This window comes from Xiphophorus couchianus, chromosome 23, assembly GCF_001444195.1.
Source record: "Xiphophorus couchianus chromosome 23, X_couchianus-1.0, whole genome shotgun sequence".
Lineage (NCBI taxonomy): Eukaryota > Metazoa > Chordata > Actinopteri > Cyprinodontiformes > Poeciliidae > Xiphophorus > Xiphophorus couchianus.
The window spans coordinates 29,166,830-29,189,341 of NC_040250.1; the positions used below are offsets into that span (position 1 = coordinate 29,166,830).

Sequence of the window (22,512 nt, forward strand, 5' to 3'; positions counted from 1 at the left end):
AAGATCACAAACTGATGGCTATAAATTCTCCAGAATTTTCTTCTAGTGAGCAGAACTGAGGGATCTATAACTAGCAAACCATCTAGAATCTGGAAGCAGCAAAGCAACCAAACCACTATGCTGCCACCACCACCATATGTTCTTTTCCTGAAATATTTTGGCTTAAGTCTCGAAGTTCATTTCGCTTTTAGTCTGAAGAATCATAGAACAGCAGGCTAAAAATAAGAGGAACTTTAAGACTTTGTCACATATAGGCACAATGAGTTTCAGTGAAAGAAAAGAAAATTGAAAAAAATAAGCATTGGAATGGATTTGGTTTGGTTTATTTTGGGGCGTTTCATTATTTGGGGTGTACAGATTTTGAAAGCTCCATTCTTTCCTGTGTAGCAGAAAGTCCACTCATTTTTTCAGAGTCCTTCACAAACACAATTCATGTAACTTGTAATAAATACAATGATCTCTAGCATGTTTCACCTGTCAGGTCAACAGACATGTTAAGGCAATGGAAGTCTGGGCAGAAGGTCAGATCTACTGTACAGCTCTTACAGTAAACACCTAAACAGAGTACTATCGTGTAAACTGACCTAATGAAAACAATGGGTTTCCATGACGTCTAGAAGCACCAGTGATGAACATGTGAATCTTAAAACATGAGATGAAGCAGCACTTCCAGTCAGAACAACGACCTCTAAGACCACTTGGTTTCTTGCATAGTTCTTGTGTCACTCTGGTCAAAGCAGTTTGGAAGGTCGGCAGCTGCAGCAGTGTTCCAGGAGTTTTATGAAGTGGCAGCACAAATTTGGGGAGTTTGGGGGTCTTCCTCTGGGTTTTCAGTGGCTCACAGGAGCTGCCTGTCTTTGGAAAACCTCGAGCTCACGTTTGTACCAATCAGGAGCCTCCGGGCCGTTTTTCCCCAATGACTCGTGATCGTAACCGTAGGCGACCGTGAGCTCTTCGTCTTTCTGCACAGCTCTCAGTGTTCGGATGCATTTGATGGGTCCAAAACGAGGGTGGACAAACCTGAGCAGAGAGACAGACGTACATACAAAACACAAACTGAAAAGGCAAAAAGATCAACGCACTGGAACAATGGACATTTCCTGGTTGCTATAGATAACAAACCAACATTGTATCCGACATGGATTGCACTTTATAGCAGTTCTATTCCTAGAGAAATGTTGACTGTGGTCTGATCTGGTGTTTGGGTTCTAGACCTCTAAACAGTGTCTCAGTCTGGGCCAGTAGGACACAATCATGGGGAGGACAGCTGACTGTCCAGACTGTCCAGAAGACAGTCATGGACAGGGAGGGGAAGACAACAGTCATTCCTGAAGGAGCTGCTTGTCCTGAGAGTTTTGTATGTAAACACAGACAAAAAGTTTTTTTTGTTGTTTTTTTTACCATATTCCAATTGTTTGACTCATGAAACAGAAAACCTCCTTACATGTGTGATGTGCAGTCACAGCTCCACAGCACAATTTCAATTTAAACTGAATATATATATATATATATATATATATATATATATATATATATATATAAAAATTCACCATTTTATAAGATCCTGTGGGACTTCCAGATCCAGACAGACAAAATGGTAATGGTGAACCAACCAGACATTGTCGTAGTGGATAAACAACAGAGGAAAGCCGTTGTGGTAGATGTAGCAATACCAAGCGACTGCAACATCAGGAAAAAGGAGCACGAGAAACTAGAGAAATACCAGGGTCTCAGGGAGGAACTGGAGAGGGCCTGGAAGGTGAAGACCACAGTGGTGCCTGTGGTCATCGGGGCCCTCGGGGCAGTCACCCCCAAACTGGACCAATGGCTACAACAGATCCCAGGAACAACATCAGACATCTCAGTCCAGAAATGTGCAGTTCTTGGCACAGCCAAGATACTGCGCAGAACCCTCAAGCTCCCAGGCCTCTGGTAGAGGACCCGAGCTCAGAGGATAAGAACCACCTGTGGTGGGTGAGAAGGGAATTTTTTTTATTTTTATTTATACAGTACAGACCAACAGTTTGGACACACCTTCTAATTCAATGGGTTTTCTTTATTTTCATGACTATTTATAAGGCAAGAAATCCCACTTATTAACCTGACAGGACACACCTATGAAGTGAAAACCATTTCAGGTGACGACCTCTTGAAGCTCATCAAGAAAATGCAGAGTGTGTGTAAAGCAGTAATCACAGCAAAAGGTTGCTACTTTGAAGAAACTAGAATATAAGGGGTATTTTTAGTTGTTTTACACTTTTTTGTTTAGTGCATATTTCCACATGTGTTATTCATAGTTTTGATGCCTTCAGTGTGAATCTACAATGTCAATAGTCATGAAAATAAAGGAAACTCATTGAATTAAAAGGTGTGTCCAAACTTTTGGTCTGTACTGTATATATATATATATATATATATTTAAATATATATCGTTCGGTGTAAACGACGCCTGCTCTGCAGCTTCAATCGACTCCGTGCAGTACTTTTAGTTTCTATTGGGAGAAATCTATTCCTTATCTGTGGGACCACTGTTACTGGTGCTAAACTAATCTCAACAGTATCATCTGTGACTGTAGTGCTGTTGATTTGGAAGATGTTTTTAATCAACTGAAAAACTCAGAACTCCAGAAGAACCTCATAATAGTGTATTTCACAAATATGTGGGTTTTTTTTAGATCATTGTTTTTTTGTTTTATAGATATATATATGTATATGTTGTCCAGCCATATAGTAACATTTTACAGCACAAAGCTATTAAAATGATATATGCATCAAATATGCCTTGGAAAAAAATTTGACTTTGTAATTTAACACCTTAAAATTATGCCACTGTCTCTTTAAGAAAGCCCTGGTCTTTCCAACACTCTCCTTCAGGAAGTCAAGCCTTCACTAGCTCTGCACTGAGAAGTAGCTCGTATAATGAAATCATCAGATGTGCCGTTCCACCAGGTGCATGCTAATAGTTCTGGGCTAGTCTGAAGGAGCTGAATGGGGGAGTTATGGGGAAGATCAGTAGCTTAAAAAACTTCAGCTCTGAGGAGGAGCTGCGTCTCAAAGGCGCTGCTAGATTCAACCAGGCATTTTGCACACCCGAATGGTTGCCATGGAGATGAAAAGATTTCTCAGACATGCATGAAAGACAGACGCATGTCTGTATGTTTTTGATGAGGCGATAAAATTATAACATGACATAAAGCTAAAAAAAGAGTTGATTTTACATAACGCTGCCCCTTTAAATAGCTTCCAGCATCTTTGTGTTTCCTGTGACTTCATTTTAAACATCCAACTGAAACTGAAAATGGCTTCTCTCAGTCATAACTTCTACGTTGTTGTACGATGTGCTAGCTCCTACGTATGGTGTATTTACTGGTTAGAAGATTATTGGATTTTTTGTTGGATTGGTTGATGACCAATCCACGTTGACCAAGCAAAAAAAAACAAAAAAAACAACAACATCCGATTCTGAATGACTTGAAGGATGCATTGCATGTAGCTGAGTGCCTATCTGATTATGGACCCATATTTTAAAAGTCGACGCTCCTCCTTCCCGTCGTTTCTACTTACGGCTCGTATTGGCAGTTGGGAGTGAAGGAGTGGTTGCCCTTGTGACCCAGAGAGGCGCAGTACCTCTCCGTCTGGTCGAACGGCTGTGGGACGTCGATCACAGTGTCGTCGTCAAGTGAGATGGTGTTTCCATTCAGAGCCCAGTCCCGACTGTCCACCTGACAAAGCAACATCAGTCATTTAGGAATCGTTTTAATCAATAAATCAAATTTGCTACGTTTTATGTCAATTTCCCCTCATTACGTGATTCCAACGTATCTTCGTTTCCATAGAAGCAGCGCGCCATACCTCAGAATGCGTGATCCGGACTCCGTTATAAAAAGCCATGACGGTACCCGGCTCAGCAGCTGCCTTGGCAAAAAGTCCCTGACCGGCTCCTTTAATCAGAGACTCTGCCACCAACACCCTGACAGAGAGGGAACACACAAGGTTCCAAATGGTTCTGGTTCTGTTCCGGCTTGTTGGAACAACCGTCGTCATTCCACAGTGTGACATCATCACACGGAGCGGCCCTACCGTTGGCTCTCGTACGGGTCCGGCAGCAGAGCGTGGGTGGCGATGCAGGTGGAGGTGGACTTGTCATAGGAGTAGACAGGACCTGCAGGTCACATGAAGTCATCATGTCACCTGTTCAATCACACCAACATGTCTCTACAGCACTTCCTGTTTGAGTCCAGCTAACAGCATATACACTTTTTCCACATAAATTATTTGTAGAAAACACTAACAAACACTATAGAAATTAAATAAAGCATTACAGAAGAGACATTTTACAAATAAATATGTAAAAAACAAGCCATTCAGAACCACTGAGTAATATTTCACAGAACCAGGTCTGGCTGCAGTTACAGCTGGCAGTCTTTTCCTCTGCCAGCTTTCTACATCTAGAGCAGGGGTCTCAAACTCCAGTCCTCGAGGGCCGCAGTCCTGCAACTTTTAGATGTGCCTCTGCTGCACCACACCTGAACAGAATAATTAGGTCATTAAGGCTCTGGACAACTGATCTACATAAGGAGGAGGTCATTAAGCCATTTCATTCCAGTGTTTTGTACCTGTGGCACATCTAAAAACTGCAGGACTGCGGCCCTCGAGGCCTGGAGTTTGAGACCCCTGATCTAGAGACTGAAAGTTTTGAAAAATAACTCAAGCTCAGTTAAATTAGAGAACATAGTTCTCTATCTATGGCATGTTTTCATTGCGAGTGAGTGAAGATGAGATGAAATCTTACTGTTTGGAGCGATCTGGAAGCGTGGCCTTCCGGTCTGGTTGGAGGTCAGTGTGGCGAGGCGAGCCTCGGTGATCTCTCCGCCCACAAAGCTTCCATAGAGAGCCGTGCAGCCATCTGGGTAGATGTAGGCTGTGGAGCTGCCAGTCATCTCCCCGTCCTCATTGACCTGCCCAAACACGCTGCCCCCGTCCTAACCACAGCACACACCAACACACGCACACACACACATATGAAATGGCTGCTGTCCTTCAGAATAAAGAACCATTAGTGCACTCAGCTCACTCACAGGATAGTAGATCCAGCACTCCCCACAGCGGATGTTGCCTTTGTACTGACCCTTAAAGACTAGGCGGCCATCTGCATCCAGCTCCTGAGCTGGCCCGTTGAGTTCACCGTCGACATACGTCCCATGGAGGACACTGCCGTCCTCGTGTGTGTACAGCCCCTGGCCCTGCAGACCATCGTCAACGTAGAAACCTTCCAAGGTGCTGCGGACACAAAACAGACAGCTGCCGTGTGTAGGACAAGGAACACATCTAAAAGTTGCAGGTGTCCGGCCCTCGAGGAGAGGAGTTAGAAACCACTGCTACAGAGGATAGAACTGGTCTTTCTGTGTTCAAGTTATTCTGTCTTCAGGACAAAGCCATTTAAGCAGTTCCTGTTGGCACCAACTAGTGCTGGACCATACGACCTAAAATTGACAGTTTGGAATAATTTCTACTTATTCGAGATTGGGACTCGGGGACCACAAGTCCAGAAGGGAACCCCAGAAATCTGTCTCCTCCAACTCATTCTGGGGGAACCCAAGGTCTTAGACTTGATAGTCCAGTTTTCACAGTTGAAAACTGGACTATCAAATTTTCAGACTTGATAGTCCTGTGCCCTGCGCTATAGTTAATTTGCTACTTTCGGAATGGTCACCGGTCCACTTGAATTGACCTGCACAAGAGTTCACTTGAAACAAACAGAATATCGGTTTTTAGAAGGAACAGAGTTTGCATCAGAGTTGGATTGTGCATTCACACTTCCTCAAGTGAACCAGACTTTCTGGGCAAACGGACTGGGGTTTGATTAAAACGGACTAAACAGGGCTGGTGTTAATGCGCCCTTAGTGAACCTCCATGATACAGTGAGTCACTACCTTCCATCAAAGAAGAAGAACTTCCCCTTCCCATTCTTCTCTCCGTGGGTGAAATGTCCTTCGAAGCGATCACTGGAGGAATAGGTGACTGTGCAGACACCATGGGGCTGGCCATCTTCATCCAACGGGCCTACACATAAACACAAACAGGTTCTGGCTGATCGGGCTCAACTGTTTGTGATCTACACACACATAAACCCACATTTGAACACATGATAGATAATTATCAACTGAATGTTGTTGCATTGTTATGGCATTGCTGCACATATAGCCATGTTGTTTTTAATAAATTATTTTTAGTTTTTAATAACGATTGAAAAACGAAGTAGGCTGCACAGTGGCGCAGTTGGTAGCACTGTTGCCTTGCAGCAAGAAGGTCCTGGGTTCGATTCCCGGCTGGGGTCTTTCTGCATGGGGTCAGTTTGCATGTTCTCCCTGTGCATGCGTGGGTTCTCTCCGGGTACTCCGGCTTCCTCCCACAGTCCAAAAACATGACTGTCAGGTTAATTTGTCTCTTTAAATTCTCCCTAGGTGTGTGTGTGCATGGTTGTTTGTCCTGTATGTTTCTGTGTTGACCTGCGACAGACTGGCGACCTGTCCAGGGTGTACATCGCCTCTCGCCTGGAACGTAGCTGGAGATAGACACCAGCAACCCTCCCGACTCCTTTAGGGACAAAGGGTGAACAGAAAATGGATGGATGGATGGATGAAAAACGAAGTAGCATTCATGATTTAAAAAAAAAAGTTGATTAAAATATTTTGCTAAAAAAAGGTACCAGAATTTTTTTTTTGTGCATTTTTTCACAACTTCCATCCAGCCCATCTAGCGCCCTCTGGTGCCTCCACTTTGAAAAACACTGTCCAACATCACAGGTTTTCATAATGTATTGCTATGCAGTTTTTTGTTAATGATCTGAGAAATTTCCCTTAACATTGAGTGATTCCATTGATTTTCTGTACTTATATATATATATATATATATATATTTCTTTTTTTTTTTTTTTTTTTTTTTTTTTTTTTTTGTGGCGTTTTTTCTACATTCCATGTTCTGATCCTACCGCTGCTGTAGTTTTACTGGCTTACTACTCACTCAACCCCAGCAGCTGGAGCTTCTATAAACTCATAGTCAACTTTCTGTCAACTCTTAAAGAAACAAACTATCCAACCTTTCCTGACTGACTCCTGTTCAACAGACACACCAGCTGTTGAAAGCACCGGTGCGTTCAGCGGTGAGGAATCGAACATACTGCATCGTGTTAAACGTCCGCCGGCTGCGGAGCTCTGACGGCCCCCACGCCGCTTTCAGCTGCCTCTCGCGCGGATCGCTGTCACAACTCCAGCCCCTGGCGCTCCCCGCTACCGAGCGGGCCCAGAGTCAGACCGCCTCACGGAGGCTCGGGTCTGACACGTTTAGCAGTTAAAGCGGGATCAAAGCCCTCCTTCATCGCATTCCCCCCGTGAACAGCGTGCGCTGCAGCGGTACAAACCTTCCACCACCTCCTCCACGCTTTCATCGTCGCTGTCCATGCCGCCGCGGGAGGAAGCCGGCTGATCACGGCACGCAATCCCAACCCTGCGCTGTCACCCGTGGGCTGCCGTGGGGCGTGGTAACACACGCCACCTATTAGACACTCTGAACCGGTTAACGGTTGACTTGAACTCGTTTAAAAAAAATAAAAATCTTCATTAGAGGAATCCTGACAGCGTTGCCAGAAAGGTTCCTGCAGACATATCAAACAGGTAGCAATGAAAGAAAGAAACGATATAAAACTCACACCAGGCTTCACTGAGAAAACATTCTCACATTTTTTTCTTCATAGGGCGCGAACAAAATTATGTAATTGAGAATCCAGTCCGTATTTTACAGAGGCAGGGCAGAGCTTAACTGTACGGACATGTTTGGACAGACAGTGGGATGGCTTTAAGTCTTTTCCCAGGTAGTTCCTCCTAATACTTGAGTAAAGTTCAGACTGCAATGGCAACAGATTCCCCTCTTCTCCTGGCTGCGGTGACCCTTCTATCTGCCTTCCAGATGGGTAAATATTAACTGATATTAAATGAAAAATCTTTATACAAGTACTAGTGTAACCATAACACTACTTTTGCCTCAGTTTTATGTGTTTGCAGTTAGAACTGTATAGAGTTTTACCCCGTGTTCCTGGTGTCAGTGTGGACCTGTGGGGTGAATGACCCCAGTCATGACTTATTGCCAGATTACGGTTCCCACCGGCATGCTTTGGATTTTGTAATATTAATGTTAGATGCACTCTTCCTACTTCTGTGTTTTGAAAAATAAAACTGCTTTCACCACGACTTACTATAGTTGATGCCAGGAGCGGCCAGATTGGACCATGAAGTGTAGTTGGAGCTGCCTCCAACTATCCCCAAATTCGACTTTGGAGGATGTTGCAGTTAATTTTTCCAACTGGGAAGTCAGAATTTCCCAGTTCTGAATACGACTGGAACGCATCATTAATCCAATTGTTTTCAAAGTGCCTGCACTCTGAATGGTCATTTAATCTGACTTTTACGTCATTGCTATGCGACATGCGTCATAATTCTGCACCAAAAGAAGCCCGATGAGGTTGGAGTCGCAAACTGTTCACACACAAGTCTGATTGCAGTTGTAGTGGTATCAGGACCACGCAAAAAAAAATTAATAAAAATAAATTAATCAGATTTCCTCTGATTATTTTACAGGTCATTGCTTTCTAAAACGGTGATTCATTCAAAACGCATCATTGACTGACCGTATAATTAGCTGATTATTTCATGGTGATCTTTTCATCCCTGCATTTACTTCTTATGGCTCTTGTCCACCCATTTCAACTTAGTTTAAAGATTTTTCACTACCAACAGAATGCTTGTTTTTGGAACGTAAATCACAGGGTTTAATTTTTGCCAATGGGACGTTAGAAGTGGCGATAATGTACCAAAATGCTGCCAGCCAACCGCCATTGAAGAAGAAACTAAACGTAAACTAAAGACAATTTAAATGCTGCACAGTAAAGTTATTACCGGACCACCAAGGTCCTCACAGGCTGGAATGGTTCAAACTGGAGAACAATGGAGGTCGTTCAGCCGACTGGATGCCATTAACAGAAAGTGACCGCCGAACAATAGGATGGAGAGCCGGTTGTTTACTAGCATGTCTGACGCCCACATAATGATGATGATAACACCACTGTGCTTTATTGTTTTAGCCAGCCAATAATTAGGGACAAAGAGGTTCCTTACTATCTCTACATTTTGTCATGATTGGCAGGATTCCAACATTTGAAAAGTAAAATTTCATAAAATATGTAACCATGAGGCGCTCTAAATGCCTGCAAATGTTTTGCTTTTTGAATTATTAACAAAAGGTTGCTTCCTACCATCACTGTGTTCACTCAGGGTACCTGGCCCGCAGAGTTGGATGGTCTAGAATGGCTCACAAGATCCTCCCTCCTGTAGTCTCTGGTCCTCCAGAGTTTGAACGAACGTTTCGTGCGCAGTAAGTCAGCTGCCTGTACAGATTAAAATTTAATGTGCTAGCTTTGGAAAATAAGGAAGAGACTTACCAAATTACGGTGACTTTGAGCAGAAAGTGCATCACTTTTAAATTCTGTTGACCTTTTTTGTGTTTTGTGAGTGTTTATGGTTGTGGGGTGTCATCATTTTCCAGAAACCTTTCCGTTTTGGCTCCATGTTTGCTTAATAACCCAGTCCTCGAGTGCCACTGCCCTCCAACTCTGATTCATCCAAAAGTTGAATTTAGATGATGTTGTCCTGGAAACAGGTTTTCCAGAACAACCTCAAACTTCATCTTTGTACAGTTACCTCCTGAGCACCGGTCATGCTTAGAACCTTTTAGACAGAAACTGTTAGCTTCTGGCGTTGGCAATAATAACAACCTCAAAAGAGTGTGCAACCATCATCTGTTTCCATCAAACTGGTCTCACATGCTGAGAAGACTGAAACGGAGAGAAGCTCTGTTTGGAGAGTGTCCAGGCTGGCTAATTGGTGCCACATTTGAGAAATTTCATAAGGATTTTAGTTGATGGATCACCTCAAAGAAGTACAATGGGGAAAACAAGTATTTGATACACCGCAGCTCTAATGTCACCTCTAATGAGCGAACCTGCAGACGTTCCTACATCGGTTTTGTGTGTTTGCAGTCAGAACTGTGTGGAGTTCTACCCCCTGTTCTTGGTGAGTCTGTGGACCTGTGGGATGTTCTTCAGCGAGGTGCTAGCTGCAGCAACAGGTTTGGTCTACATGGCGGCCAGGCAGCTCTACTTCAACGGCTACACCCAGTCCACCAAGAAAAGGTTACCCGCCCTCATCGTCTGTCCTAAGAACAAAGCATGTACAGATGTCAGGAGAGCATTGTGCTCAGTGAGCGGTGTCTGCTCTGCAGGTTACCTGGCTTTACCTGACCCTGGCTGCACTTCTCACCCTGTCCGTTCTGGCTGTGGTCGGAATAACGCGCGGACTCCTGGACAAGTACTTTTACACCCCTATCTAAAGATTTACATCTGTTTCATGTGAAGAAGAAAAGGATTGCAAATATTGTTTTTTTAATCACATAGCAATCCTGTGTTCTCCAAGTGAATAATCTGTAGACAGAAGCTGTTCTGGTTCATCTGAGTAATTATCAGTAATTGTCTAAAAGTGGTTTCTGACCAGTTTTTCGCTGCTGCTGGGTTCTGAATGAGGGCAGACCGGTTGCAGTTTTCTGGCCGATTGTTGATCTATAGAAAGTCTGCCATGCCGATTCTGATTTGGGCCAGTGCCAAATTATTTGTTTGTCTGAAATGTGCTAAATATAACAAAAAGTCGCTGAAGTGGTAACAGTGGAGTGACTATTGTTGACTGGGAATGTGCAGACATGATCTGGTGGATGGATGCCTCACTCAAACCTTTCAGATTAGTGAATAAGATTGGCTTCACATTTAAGTATCGGCCAATCACAATCCTCCAAAATTAGGTTTAATAGAGTGTAACTGACAAATTCGTATTAAAGTCAACTTTGTCAAAACCAATTAAAGTTTTTTTTTCCCCCCTCATCCAAGTGTGTCTTCTCATTTGAATTTAATTATTGCTGTTAAAACATGATTCATATGCCTGGCAATTTTTGAATTCCTTTCATTCAGTGAAGAAGTCTCTTTAATTCTGACTGGAAATGAGACAGTCTTCTGTTAAAAGGTAACACAGTGTAAACAGATTGTAAGTTTAGAAAATAAAGTCTTTATTTAAATTTTCTTATCATGCATTAATACTAGTGGTGGGACTTTGCTAGAATTTTTTGTTGAGTTAATTGCAGGGTATGTAATTAATTGGGTTTTAAAAGAAAACTACATGTTGACAAAATAAGTAACATTTTCAATTAAAAAATCCATTTTGGAGTTTTTGAGCTCAACAACAAGAGTATTTATTGTATTTGTTCTGTTATTCAACCATCAGATTGGTGCAAAGTGCTATTATACCCATTCAGTCTGTGCTGCTGCAACACACACACAAAGATTCTTTTGTGTTTGTGTGTGTGTGTGTGTGTGTGGTGTGTGTGTGTGTGTGTTCACAAAGTGAAATGTACCACCATTTCACTTCATGGTGCTGCATCGCCCTCCAGCGGCTACGTTGTGTATAACTTGTCTAAATCAAACAGATGGTGTCAAACATCAGCTAAGCTTTGTCTCACTTTTTTTTTGGTCTTTCGATGTACACAGTATCCATCCTAACTGAAATTGTTCAGCTTATAACTTTCACTCACATTTGTATTGAATTGGAAAGAGTGATATGTGTTTATACATATATATATATATATATATATATATATATATATATTGAATTGGAAAGAGTTATATGTATATATGTCTACATATATATGTATAATGATGACATTAAAAGTGTCATTATTATGATACTATTAATGTCATAATAAAAAGTCTGAGGCCAGGGTCAAAGAAATCTGCCTGGAGGCCTTCACAATCAGTTCTGCGGGGCCTGTAGAATAAAATAAATGTCGATCAAACTGTTGCTTCAACCAATTAGATTTTGAGTTGGCGGAAATGTCAGCGTATTCACATGCTCTGATTGGATAGTCAAAGCGCGTACTAGCCAGAGCTAGCAAACTGCATCTGCTGCGCAAGCAAAGATATTGTTGTGTTGATTTAATAGCTGTTTTGTCAACCCACAATGGTGAAGGAGGAGAAGAAATGGATTTGGTTGGAGATTTACTGTCAAAGCCATTTTCAAGACGGACTTTTCAAGAAAAGCTGGACATTGTTAAACAAGGTCGGGTAACTCCGAAGCTAGCAAGCCTGTCACAACCGGGAAAAGGATTTGTCCGCCACTTTCAGTCTACTAACTAAAACTTATGCCAGAAATAGGACCGGGCAGACTCGACTTTCAGCATTAGCTTCGATGGCGATAGAAAAGGACTTCTTCATGGAAGTGAAACGCAAGGATAATCTGCACAACAGAGTAATTGACATCTTGAGGAAAGAAAGGAGGATGGATTTTGTGTACAAATAATCAGGATTTTTGGTGAGTAAAATGTTGCTATATTCCTAAATAATATTGCAATTTTATCAGGTTATTTTGATGCTTTTTTTATGTGTGTCGCAGCTGTACCTGCAGTAGAAGTTTTATAGCCATGAAATAGTTATTGAGGATTGGATTGATTCAGACGGAGCACTACTGTCGGCCTGGGTGTGAAATGCACGGCCCGCCACTGCTATCTATCTATCTGTCTGTCTGTCTATTTGTCTATCCATCTATTTGTCTATCCATCTATCTGTCGTTTTTGTAGGAAAACTGGAGCACCCAGAGAAAACCTTTTGTTTAAAGCAAGATTATTTGATTTTACTAAGAGAGCAAATTACAATGTCTGTCTGTGACTTGTGTTTTTAGAGAAACTGGAGCACCCAGAGAAAACTTATATTTGAAGTAGGATTACTTAATTTTACTAATAAAGACAATTATCTATCTATCTATCTATCTATCTATCTATCTATCTATCTATCGGTCTATCGGTCTGTCTATCGTTTTTGTAGGAAAATTGGAGCACCCAGAGAAAACCTTTTGTTAAAATGACTAACAATAACTTAAACGTACTAATACCGTGTATGCTACCTTCAAAGATAAGGCCTCATATGTCTGATGTAGCTAACAATCTTACAAAGATGTTATGTAAACGAAAAGTGATAGCCGCTGTTTTCACAGACAGGCAGAAGACAAAAGGAAAGACTGGTTTGAAGAGCCATCCATCCATCCATCCATCCATCCATTGTCTTCTGCTTGTCGGGTCGTGGGGACGGAAGCCTAAGTATGGAGGCCCAGACTTCCCTCTCCTCAGCTCCAGGGGAATCCCCTCGCATTCCTTGGCCAGCTGAGAAACAATTATTCATTTTGTATGGGAATGGATGGGAGTTTTACAATGTCATTCTCAGTCTCTTGGCAATCCTCAGGGAGGTGTATAGAGCTGGAGTCCAGTGAGGGAAGTCTGACAGGCGTGGTACTGCTAACCTTCTGACGACTCGGTGAAGATCTGCAAGCATTGCTGGTTTTTCCCGCACAGGACTTGGAGCTGCTTCTCCCTGGTCTTGCTGCTGGCAGAGTCCCCTGAACAGGCTGTTTGCATTTCTGATGGCTGATTTTTCTACTTTCACCTCCACACACTCTGTCCAGCTCAATTAAGGACAGCATGTCTCTCCTCTCAGCCTCACGAAGTTCCTTTTTTTCCTGCTGTTTGCGTCGTATCTGGGAACCCCACGAATCAATCAGACAAATGTTAGCTGCAGCTTTTTTCTCCTTCTCCAGTTTTTCAAGTTTCTGCTCTGCAGCTTCCCGATGTTTAAAGTCTTCCATTAACTTTTCCTCCATAGAAGTCCTTTTCATATCTTCTTTTTTCTTTATAAGTGAAAGTTGGTCGTACACGATTTTTTTACGTATTTCAAGACTTGTGTTGTTATCAGCAATGTCACAGTGACTGTCACGATCTAGAACGACCGATTGATGATGAACAGCTCTTTCTGGCTCAGTAACGTTGTTCTGTGTCTTCAGGTTCTGCTGAGCCACCTTCTTCTGTCTACTTTCCTCACCTCGATATCCAGGAAGAATCCCTTGCCTTTCAGCCCTGTCCATTTCCCTCTTCTTTTTCTCTTTGCGTTTATGTCTGGCAGCCAATTCATCAGCCAGAGGGTTTTGCTTTGGAGTTTTCTGTTGCTGCTGTATTTTATGTGACAATGTGGCAGTCTCATCCTCGTAAAACATGTCACAATGCTTTTCCTGTAAAAGAACATCACATTTCTTCAGTACGTCCTCTAAACTGTAATCACTAGATTTCTTTTTTCTTTGGTACGCAGAGTCTCATTCTGTCTCAAAAATTTCCGGCATTGCTCTTTCTTCCGTCTCCTCGTCTCAATTTCCTCAGTTTGATGGAGTCTATCTGACTCAATCATGGCAGCCCTGTATTGCCTTTCAAGTTTAGCTTGTTTCTCCTCCTTCTGTTGTTTATATAGAATTTGAGCATCCCAGGTATCAGTCAGAGACCGTTTTATTTCATCTTTCTGCTTCCTTTCGCTTTCCTCTTGCAACTTCTGGAGTAACTGCTGATTGGCCCTCTTGCACAACGCTTATTCTCCAGAAGAATGTATTTGGCAGCTTTTTCCTCTTTATTTCGTCTAGATTGTCGTAAACAATCTTCTTACAATCTTGTTGAGAAAGAACCTTTTCAGGAAGCCTCATCTCACGCTGGTGTTGAAACACAGATATAGAAGGAAAGTCTTCCTTTGTCTCCCGCATAGCCATTTCTTTAGAAAAAATGTTCTCATCTAAAGTGTCTTTTGCAACTTCTTTTTTCTTCAGGTCCTGTATGATGGGTTTCTGTTCTTTTTTACATGACAAAGGCTTCTTAAACTGTTTGTCATGTTTGTCTTTCCCAGTAACCTCATTGCAATTAGCTGTGGACACAGCTCTTTGTCTCATTTTTCGTTCATGTTCTGCATTTTTTGTATATATCGTCCAGTATGAAACAACGGTGTTTGAAGATTCTTCCTGCTCTCGAAGTCGCAAAGTTTGGTACAGTTCTTCATTTGGTTGTATCTTCTTTGTCCTTACCATAGGAATAATAATCTTGGGTAAACGAGGGGAGTCCCATCTTCCGTTTCTGTCTCACGGTGCAAAGAGAACAATTCACTATAAATCCGCTGGGTTCTGCAGGTCTGGCTCTAGAACACAAGTGACAAACTATTTAAGAGGTTTCAGAGCTGATGTCATAGACCTATGACACAAAGCATCTGATCCTAATGACATCATCAGTTAGGTAGAAGTGTAACATTAGTTGCTATTGCTATGGTAACCAGGAAAAGCTCTGAAGTGATTCACACCTTCTAGTAAAGGAGATGTTTCAAACCATTAAAACATTTCCAAATAAATTCATTCATATTAAGACAAATGAAACTTTTCCCAACAATTTAGACTAGTTTCTGCCAATGTGGCTGTAATTTAAATAGGCTTAACAATGCAAAACACAATCACCTGGTTTCCCATTAAATCTGCTCAACAGTGTTTTCCTCATCAAAAGACATTTTTGATGAGGAAAAGTGTTGGATGAACTCAGGTTTAAACTGTCTCTCATTTAGACATCTTTAGCACTTTGTTCCTTTATCTCATTTTATTTGTATGACACATGACTTCCAGTTTTTGATTTGATGTTATTTTATTTTATTTGCTCTATATATGTTGTAGAATGGCAGCTTAATGGCAGAAAGGAACAGAAGATTAGCGGCCCTATTGACAGAGGCACAAGGTATGTTTCTTTTGTAAATGAGGATGGTTCTAATTTTTTAATCGATTGAAATTGTGAATTTGTTGTATATAAACACTAGGGCATAGTTTTGAATTAGAGTTGATATTTTTAGAGGTGAACATTATTTTTAGTTGAAACGTTCTGGTTGTAAGAGTGTGTTTTTGTAGCTTACACTGTCCTTTTTGTGTGTGTGTGTTTGTGCATACAGCTATTACAGTGAAACTCAGGGTTTACTTCCAATAAACAATCCTTCATTTGGGGCTGGGGGTGTTGCACACTTTTTTTTTTATCTTTAATCCTATTAGGCGTGTGCTGCTGTTCATGCCTGTATATATGTGTGGCCCAGTGTAGACAAATGAGCCAAACAAATTCAACTGAAAAATGGAAGTGGGTTTTATTCCTGACTGTCCTCAGATGGAACAGTATTAATTTTGGTTTGATTTGTATGGCAGCGCATTGCTATCACACAGAAAAAAAAATATTTTGAATGCTATCACGCTATAGCATGATACTTATCTTAGACGTGATACGTATCTTGTTTAAACGTGATAATTGTATGTCCAGGAAGTGGCGGAAATTTAATGTTGAACTTTAGAGTATGGAGCATTATTATTACTGGAGCAGAGTTCACCAAATATAAAATACCTCACTTACAGACCAGGCTGATCTGGGTTTGGCTCTCTCTCTCTGCCATGCTTCATAAACATGATGGTCCTGACTCCATTGAATCATGGTGGTGATCTAATCACTGATACATTCTGTCCTTTGCTCATGTGAGCTGGCAGGCAGTGAAGGTGCACCGGGTCGAGGATTGTGTGGTTTATTGCTAAGGGTTGGTGGATTAGGAGCAATTTGCTAACTGATAGCAACAGGAACTGTTTCCATGACGCGTACCTTTCTGGTTTCAGTCTTGAAATCAGAACACGTCAGTGTTTAGCCCACTAATGTGGACTAAACAGTGGGTGGGGATTTAGGTGAGTATGCCAAATACACTGAAGCATTTTGCCTTTGTCACAATTGAGATTTCATAGATTTCATTGACTGTGTCCTTTTCCTACACTTGTTGTGACACATTCCTATAATACATCTTATTCTACGCAGTGCCTCATCCTTACCTGAGTCTGAACTGTCTAATCACGCAGATTAGAACAAAAAATTGGGGAGTTTTGAACTTCATGAGCCCGTCTTGATGGTGGAGTCCAGCCGACTGCAGCCATCACAGGGCTTTATGTGTCTATGAAGCTAATGTGTAACCCTCCTGCAGTCTTAGCGCGATGCTTATGAGGAGTGCAGGAAATGTCACAGTGGGACACCGGGGAACCATCAGATTCCAAAACTACACAGAAAAAGCCCCTTGTAAAAGCACACGCAAGGTCAGCGCAATCTCACCGGACTGCGCAGACCATAGGAAAAGACTGGAGGGTCCAAATGAACCCATCTCTGACCACTGCAGATGAAACAGGTAGTGTTTGTTTGTGAAGTTTTCAACATCGCAGATACAGGAGCTTTACTGTTCATTTTAGGCTGCTTTCAAACATCAGTGTTAGCATAGCTGGCACGTGTCATTCTTTGGTATTCCTCTTTTTTTTTTTTCCATCTGCCTTTATGGGAAAGTTCGTCTGAATGACTCTTTTGTGTTAGTCCTGTTGGCTGCACAGGGTCGCATATGTTCCTTTCTGTCATGTTAGCAGGTTAAACTCACAACACAGGATGGTAAGGAGCTAAGAGTCTGTTATTTTAAATCAATACATTTTCTAGTATTGATTAAATTGAGACATTGGTTATTTGGACTTGAGAACCCTGCTAGCAACTTCCACAGACACAACAGCATGACTTTTGGAGAAACATTGTACCATGACATGATTAACTCTTTCAGCCTCACACCAAGAGGCGGTGGGCTACCAGTCCTTACCAGTCCAGTCCTGGAATCATAGCAGCCACAGCATGGAAGACTCCGGAAACCCACATAACCAATGAGGGAGGACAGAACCAGGCTGATGATGCAGGTCAGGATGATGGTGGCATTGGCTCCTTTCACCAGCCGATGGAGAACAAATGTCTGAGTTAGGAGACAGAAATAATATTAGTGTGACACAGTTTGCTGCTGTTAGGTACAAATACGTCCAGAGCCACACTTAAAACCATGTTCCACCAAAATAAAAGAAGCTTCAGAAGCTTGAGTCACTTCAACTTGTCTGGTTTGTAGACAGCAACTACTGTCACTGCTGTCAGTTGTTAGAAAGGCTGTGAAACAGCAGACAGATGTGTGTGTACTTGAAGTTCCACCAAATGAAGAGCTCTGAATACAGCCGGCTGTGCGCGGTAATTACCACTTTGGCACTTTTGTGTTGGTGGAAGACGTCTTCGTCCTCTTCCCCATAGGTCAGCGTCAGAGAGGAGTAGCCGAAGATGATGACCGCAGCTGCACAGGAAAGTCCTGCAGCCACCACCATGCAGCTGACCTGAGGACAGCACAAAACGTCCAGACAATACGTGTTTATGTGTGGAAGGGACGAGCAGCAGGAAAACGATGGAATGAGGAGTTAACCTCATGCCTGTTGAGGGATTCCAGCTCATCCTGCGACCTTTCCATTTCCAGGCCATTTCATAAGAGAGCCATGCAGCACCACAGTATCAGCTTACACCACAACACTTCCACACACAGCCATGGTACAAGGTAAATACACACACCCTAAATTTAAATCATCACCAATAAGGATGTTCAAATGATCCCATCCCAAGTAGTTCTTAAGATGAGTGAAATATATGTATTGAAAAATCTACTGAACAACAGAGAGAGAGAGAGATGTACATTTGTGCAATGAGGGAAGGTGCCACCTAAGGAGATCATCTATATCAAGGTGTGTAAAAGAATTTAGAATAAAAGCTATAAAATTGCCAAAAACAAAGAGATTTGACTGACTCTGAACAGTGGCGCCCTCAAAAGGGGGATCAGGGGGAAACATGACCCCTCTGGAAAAACATTCACTCCACTGCCCCCCGTAGAGAGTCATATTCAGATCATAGCTAGGCATACAGAGTCATCTTCTGCAATCCAGACATAAGCGTAAAACCCAATAAAAAAATGAATTGACAAATCAATCAATCAATTAATTCATCCATCTATCTGAAACTTCCCTGGAGGTGCAGTTGACTCTGAAAAGTCAAAACTTGAAAATGTGTAAAACGTAGCGGTGGACGATAAATCAATAACAATATATATCGCAACAGAAAATCATCAATATCAATAGAAAATATATCTGATACAATTTTGATTGGACTCTGTTCCAGAAAAGCATTCTGGGGGATGTAGGCAGAGGAAAGGCAATAGCTGCTCAACCTCTCACAGCCAGCTAAGCTAGATTGGTGGCATCAACTAACTCGCTCGCTCACTCTTTGGTTTCCTAGCAACAGCCTGCTGAGTACCATGCGCAGCAGCAGTTTCAGGTTTCACCACTGTGCCTCTTAGCAGCTTAGAAATAAACAGCAGCAGCATGGAGTGGAAGGAGAAAACGACTGAAATTGAGGATTAAACAGTAAAGATCATGTCACCAGCTTGGCAGCATTTCAGGTATTTAAAACAAAACACTGATCCATAATTATCAGCATCCACTGATATAAAATGTTTATATCGTGATATGGTTTTCAGCCATATCGCCCAGTCCTTGTAAAAAGTTAACAGTACCTTGGCATTGTGAGGCATCAAACTGGAAGAGATCACTGAGCTTAGAGTGTCATCAGCAGGTTGCCACGTCGACACAGACTGAAGAGGTGTCTCTGAGCTTGCCATATGTACCAGCCTATTGTCACCTAAAGAGAAGCAGAGTTCAGAAGCTAGAAACTCACCAACACAGCGTTCTTCCTCTGGGATGCAAACAGCGCCAGCACACCAGGACAGGCCATGAACTGAAAACAACAGGAAGCAGTGTGAGCGAGGATCCTAATTTGATCATAGTTAGGCCTGTCACGATAACAAATTTTGCTGAACGATTAATTGTCTCAAAAATTATTGCGATAAACGATAATATTGTTTGAAGACCTTTTTACACTGATGTAATGAAAATGACGTAATAATGCATGCGATTTCCTGCCAAAGATAGATACACTTTAATTTCAAAAGAACACTAAACACTGGAACTGATAAACAAAACAACCAAAAATAAAATGGATTCTCAGTCTCCATTAACAAAAAACGCACTGTATACTATGTTGCCCTTCAGTAATAGTTAGATTTAAATAGAGAAAATGGGCACATCGACTACCTGATGCAATAATTCACACTACAAGGTTTTTTTGCCCCTATTTTTCCCCTTAAGACAATGTTAGAACGCCGGCCGTTCTAACATTGTCGCTTACGATTTCGTAACCGATCATCCTGTAGTGTTTGGTGTGTTACGGTAGATCAGGGGGCTCAATACGTCGATCACTGGAAGGTTTTGAGTTGATCTCGACAGTTGGTGACAAACTGAACACCGCCAGGACGATGAGACCAGAACTTCCTCTTCTGACACGTTTATCAAAATATTCACTAAGGTCCTAAACGTTTGTAGCTTCATTAAAGAATTATATCAACAAATAATAATCAACAAAACCTGTTAAAATTTATATTCTCAGTAATTATTGTTTCAACAACGTGTTGCGCAATTCAGTGCGTTTCAGTTCCATTAGCAAAAAAAAAAAGCGACTCAAAGACCGACTGACTAGCAGAGCAGGAGTTTACATTAGCTAATCAACCAATAATCGAGAAATAAATATCAAGCCTGGAAACTTGACATCGTAACGGACTGAATGTTATGTTATACCTAGGATTTCTGTCGGCTAATAATGTGTTGTCTCTCAGGTTTCGAAAATGGGCAGCTCTAAGATCGTGTAGTGTCCGCTGGGCTTTACACTAAGGAAATGAGGAAGGGAGGAGTCAGTGGAGAGCACCGGAGTTGAGCCTTTTTTCATTTAGTGTCATTAACAGAAAGAGATGATAGTGCCGATAATTAAAATGACGTTGATAGTTTTAATTTATCGTACCATTAATTGATTTATCGTTTATCGCGACAGGCCTAATCATAGTATTAATTTTTACCGCAATTAACTATGAAAACTCAACTTTCATGATTGAAAATTTTCATAATTTTCAATTTAATATGTGTCTGGGCTGAGGCCACGTTTCATGAACACTGTGACTTTAAACAGATCAAATGCTGTTTAAAAGTTTATCATCCAAGGTTATTTAACATGTTAATGGCTGTGTAGGGATTAACTCCTGTAGCAGTCTGTATTACTGCAGATTTGAAGAAGCCTCTGACTGAAGACACTGTTGTATGATAGTTTGATGATGATTATGCTCCAGGTTGTTCATAATGTTCATCATTTGGTAAAGAATCTCCACGCGTCCCGTTACGACGGTTGGAAGAGATGATTTGAACTTCCTCCTCCTCCTCCTGGATAAACGGCGTAACAGTAGGTACAGTACCATCAGTGAGTCCACCTCTGCTGTTTCTCTTCCTATTTCATCTTTGTGTGTGGTCAGAACATTGGCTCCATTGTGTCCTCAAAAATTACTTTTTTGTTTTTGGGTGGGGTGGGGAGCAGTTTTGGAAATTCAAGCATTCCCCATGATAGTTAAACTACATCCAGAATATGTCGGATTGTTGATGAATTTTTATTTCTCTGGAGGCATAGTTACAGATTTATTGTTCAAACTTTGGTCCAACTTAACCAAAATCTAGATTCTTTTTTAAACGAATACAATTGTCTGTTTAGTCATGTTTTCAATATCTTTACAGTGACTATTCATGGTTCAGATTTTGGGGTTCAATATTTGCAGATATTTCCATAGAATGCTATTTCAAATTATTTGTGAAAACCACAAATATTTTTTTTCTGTAAAGCCCAACTAAGTTATTATGAAGAAAATGCAGCTAGAGAAGTTGAAATGTCTTGATGCAACGCTGCTTAGCAAACAATTGGCTGTCGATTACAAAACTGTCAATCCAAGAGCACCGTTAAATTACACAGTATTGATCGTAAACTTCAAAGTGGAAATACGGAAGACTGGATGTTAGCTTCTGTGGTAGTGTCAACATGGCTTCCACTGTGTGTATTAATGCATATTAAGGTATATTTGATGTTTGAACTATTAAGATGCAGTTACAAGTGTTTTATGAAGGGGTCTCAAGTATTTATAGATTTTAGCCATTCGCAGACAACTCTGGTTCTTAACACCCACAAATCCTGGAGGTTCACTGCATACCAAAAACACATTAACATATCCTTAACTATCATATTAAAAGTGGATTTTACATCAAATATCATTTTCTAAGTCAATTTGAGGATTTAGCTAGAATATTTATCTGGACATCAGTACAGGCTGGTGAAATTGTCAGATATTTAATAGTGATGATATCATATTCTCCAATAAGGAACGTAACCCTTTGACTGATTAAAAAACGTTACAAGTCAGTTAACTGAAAATTATTTTAATCACTAAAAAGAAAAAATAATAATCAAGGATAAATGCCACAGACTGGCGACCTGTCGAGGGTGACCCCGCCTCTCGCCCGGAACGTTAGCCGGGGATAGGAACCAGTACCTCCTGGTTCCCACTGTCCCCACTGGGGACAAGGGTGTTAGAAAATGGATGGATGGAATAATCAATGATTGCTTAGTTGTTGTTTTTTTACAGCAGAATCTAAAGCAAATTAATTAAGCATATTTTAAAAAGCGATTCGCCGTCCTCCCGACTCTTCATGTTCATAATAATCATGAAAGACTGAAGATGGAAGTGGGGGG

General features: G+C 41.5%; 2 protein-coding genes across 3 annotated transcripts; one reads left to right on the forward strand and one right to left on the reverse strand.

Annotated features, from left to right (window-relative positions):
- Positions 1 to 301: 301 nt before the first annotated feature.
- LOC114138924 (histone-lysine N-methyltransferase SETD7-like) lies at positions 302 to 7,601 on the reverse strand. Of its 2 annotated transcripts, XM_028008416.1 has the most exons (8): positions 7,421 to 7,577; positions 5,934 to 6,063; positions 5,079 to 5,280; positions 4,793 to 4,982; positions 4,081 to 4,162; positions 3,853 to 3,970; positions 3,565 to 3,722; positions 302 to 1,020 (listed from the first exon to the last, which is right to left on the reverse strand). In XM_028008416.1, exons 1-8 carry the CDS (start codon positions 7,458 to 7,460, stop codon positions 831 to 833), a joined length of 1,110 nt encoding a protein of 369 aa, XP_027864217.1. In that variant the 5' UTR covers positions 7,461 to 7,577; the 3' UTR covers positions 302 to 830. The 2 variants fall into 2 exon arrangements, with proteins under 2 accessions (XP_027864217.1, XP_027864219.1); XM_028008418.1 differs by lacking the exons at positions 302 to 1,020; positions 3,565 to 3,722; positions 3,853 to 3,970; positions 4,081 to 4,162 and having other exon boundaries at positions 4,800 to 4,999; positions 7,421 to 7,601.
- A 41-nt stretch (positions 7,602 to 7,642) lies between these two features.
- LOC114138931 (microsomal glutathione S-transferase 2-like) lies at positions 7,643 to 10,576 on the forward strand. The gene is made up of 4 exons (XM_028008429.1): positions 7,643 to 7,969; positions 9,327 to 9,426; positions 10,091 to 10,243; positions 10,333 to 10,576. Exons 1-4 carry the CDS (start codon positions 7,909 to 7,911, stop codon positions 10,349 to 10,351), a joined length of 333 nt encoding a protein of 110 aa, XP_027864230.1. The 5' UTR covers positions 7,643 to 7,908; the 3' UTR covers positions 10,352 to 10,576.
- The last annotated feature ends 11,936 nt before the right edge of the window (positions 10,577 to 22,512 follow it).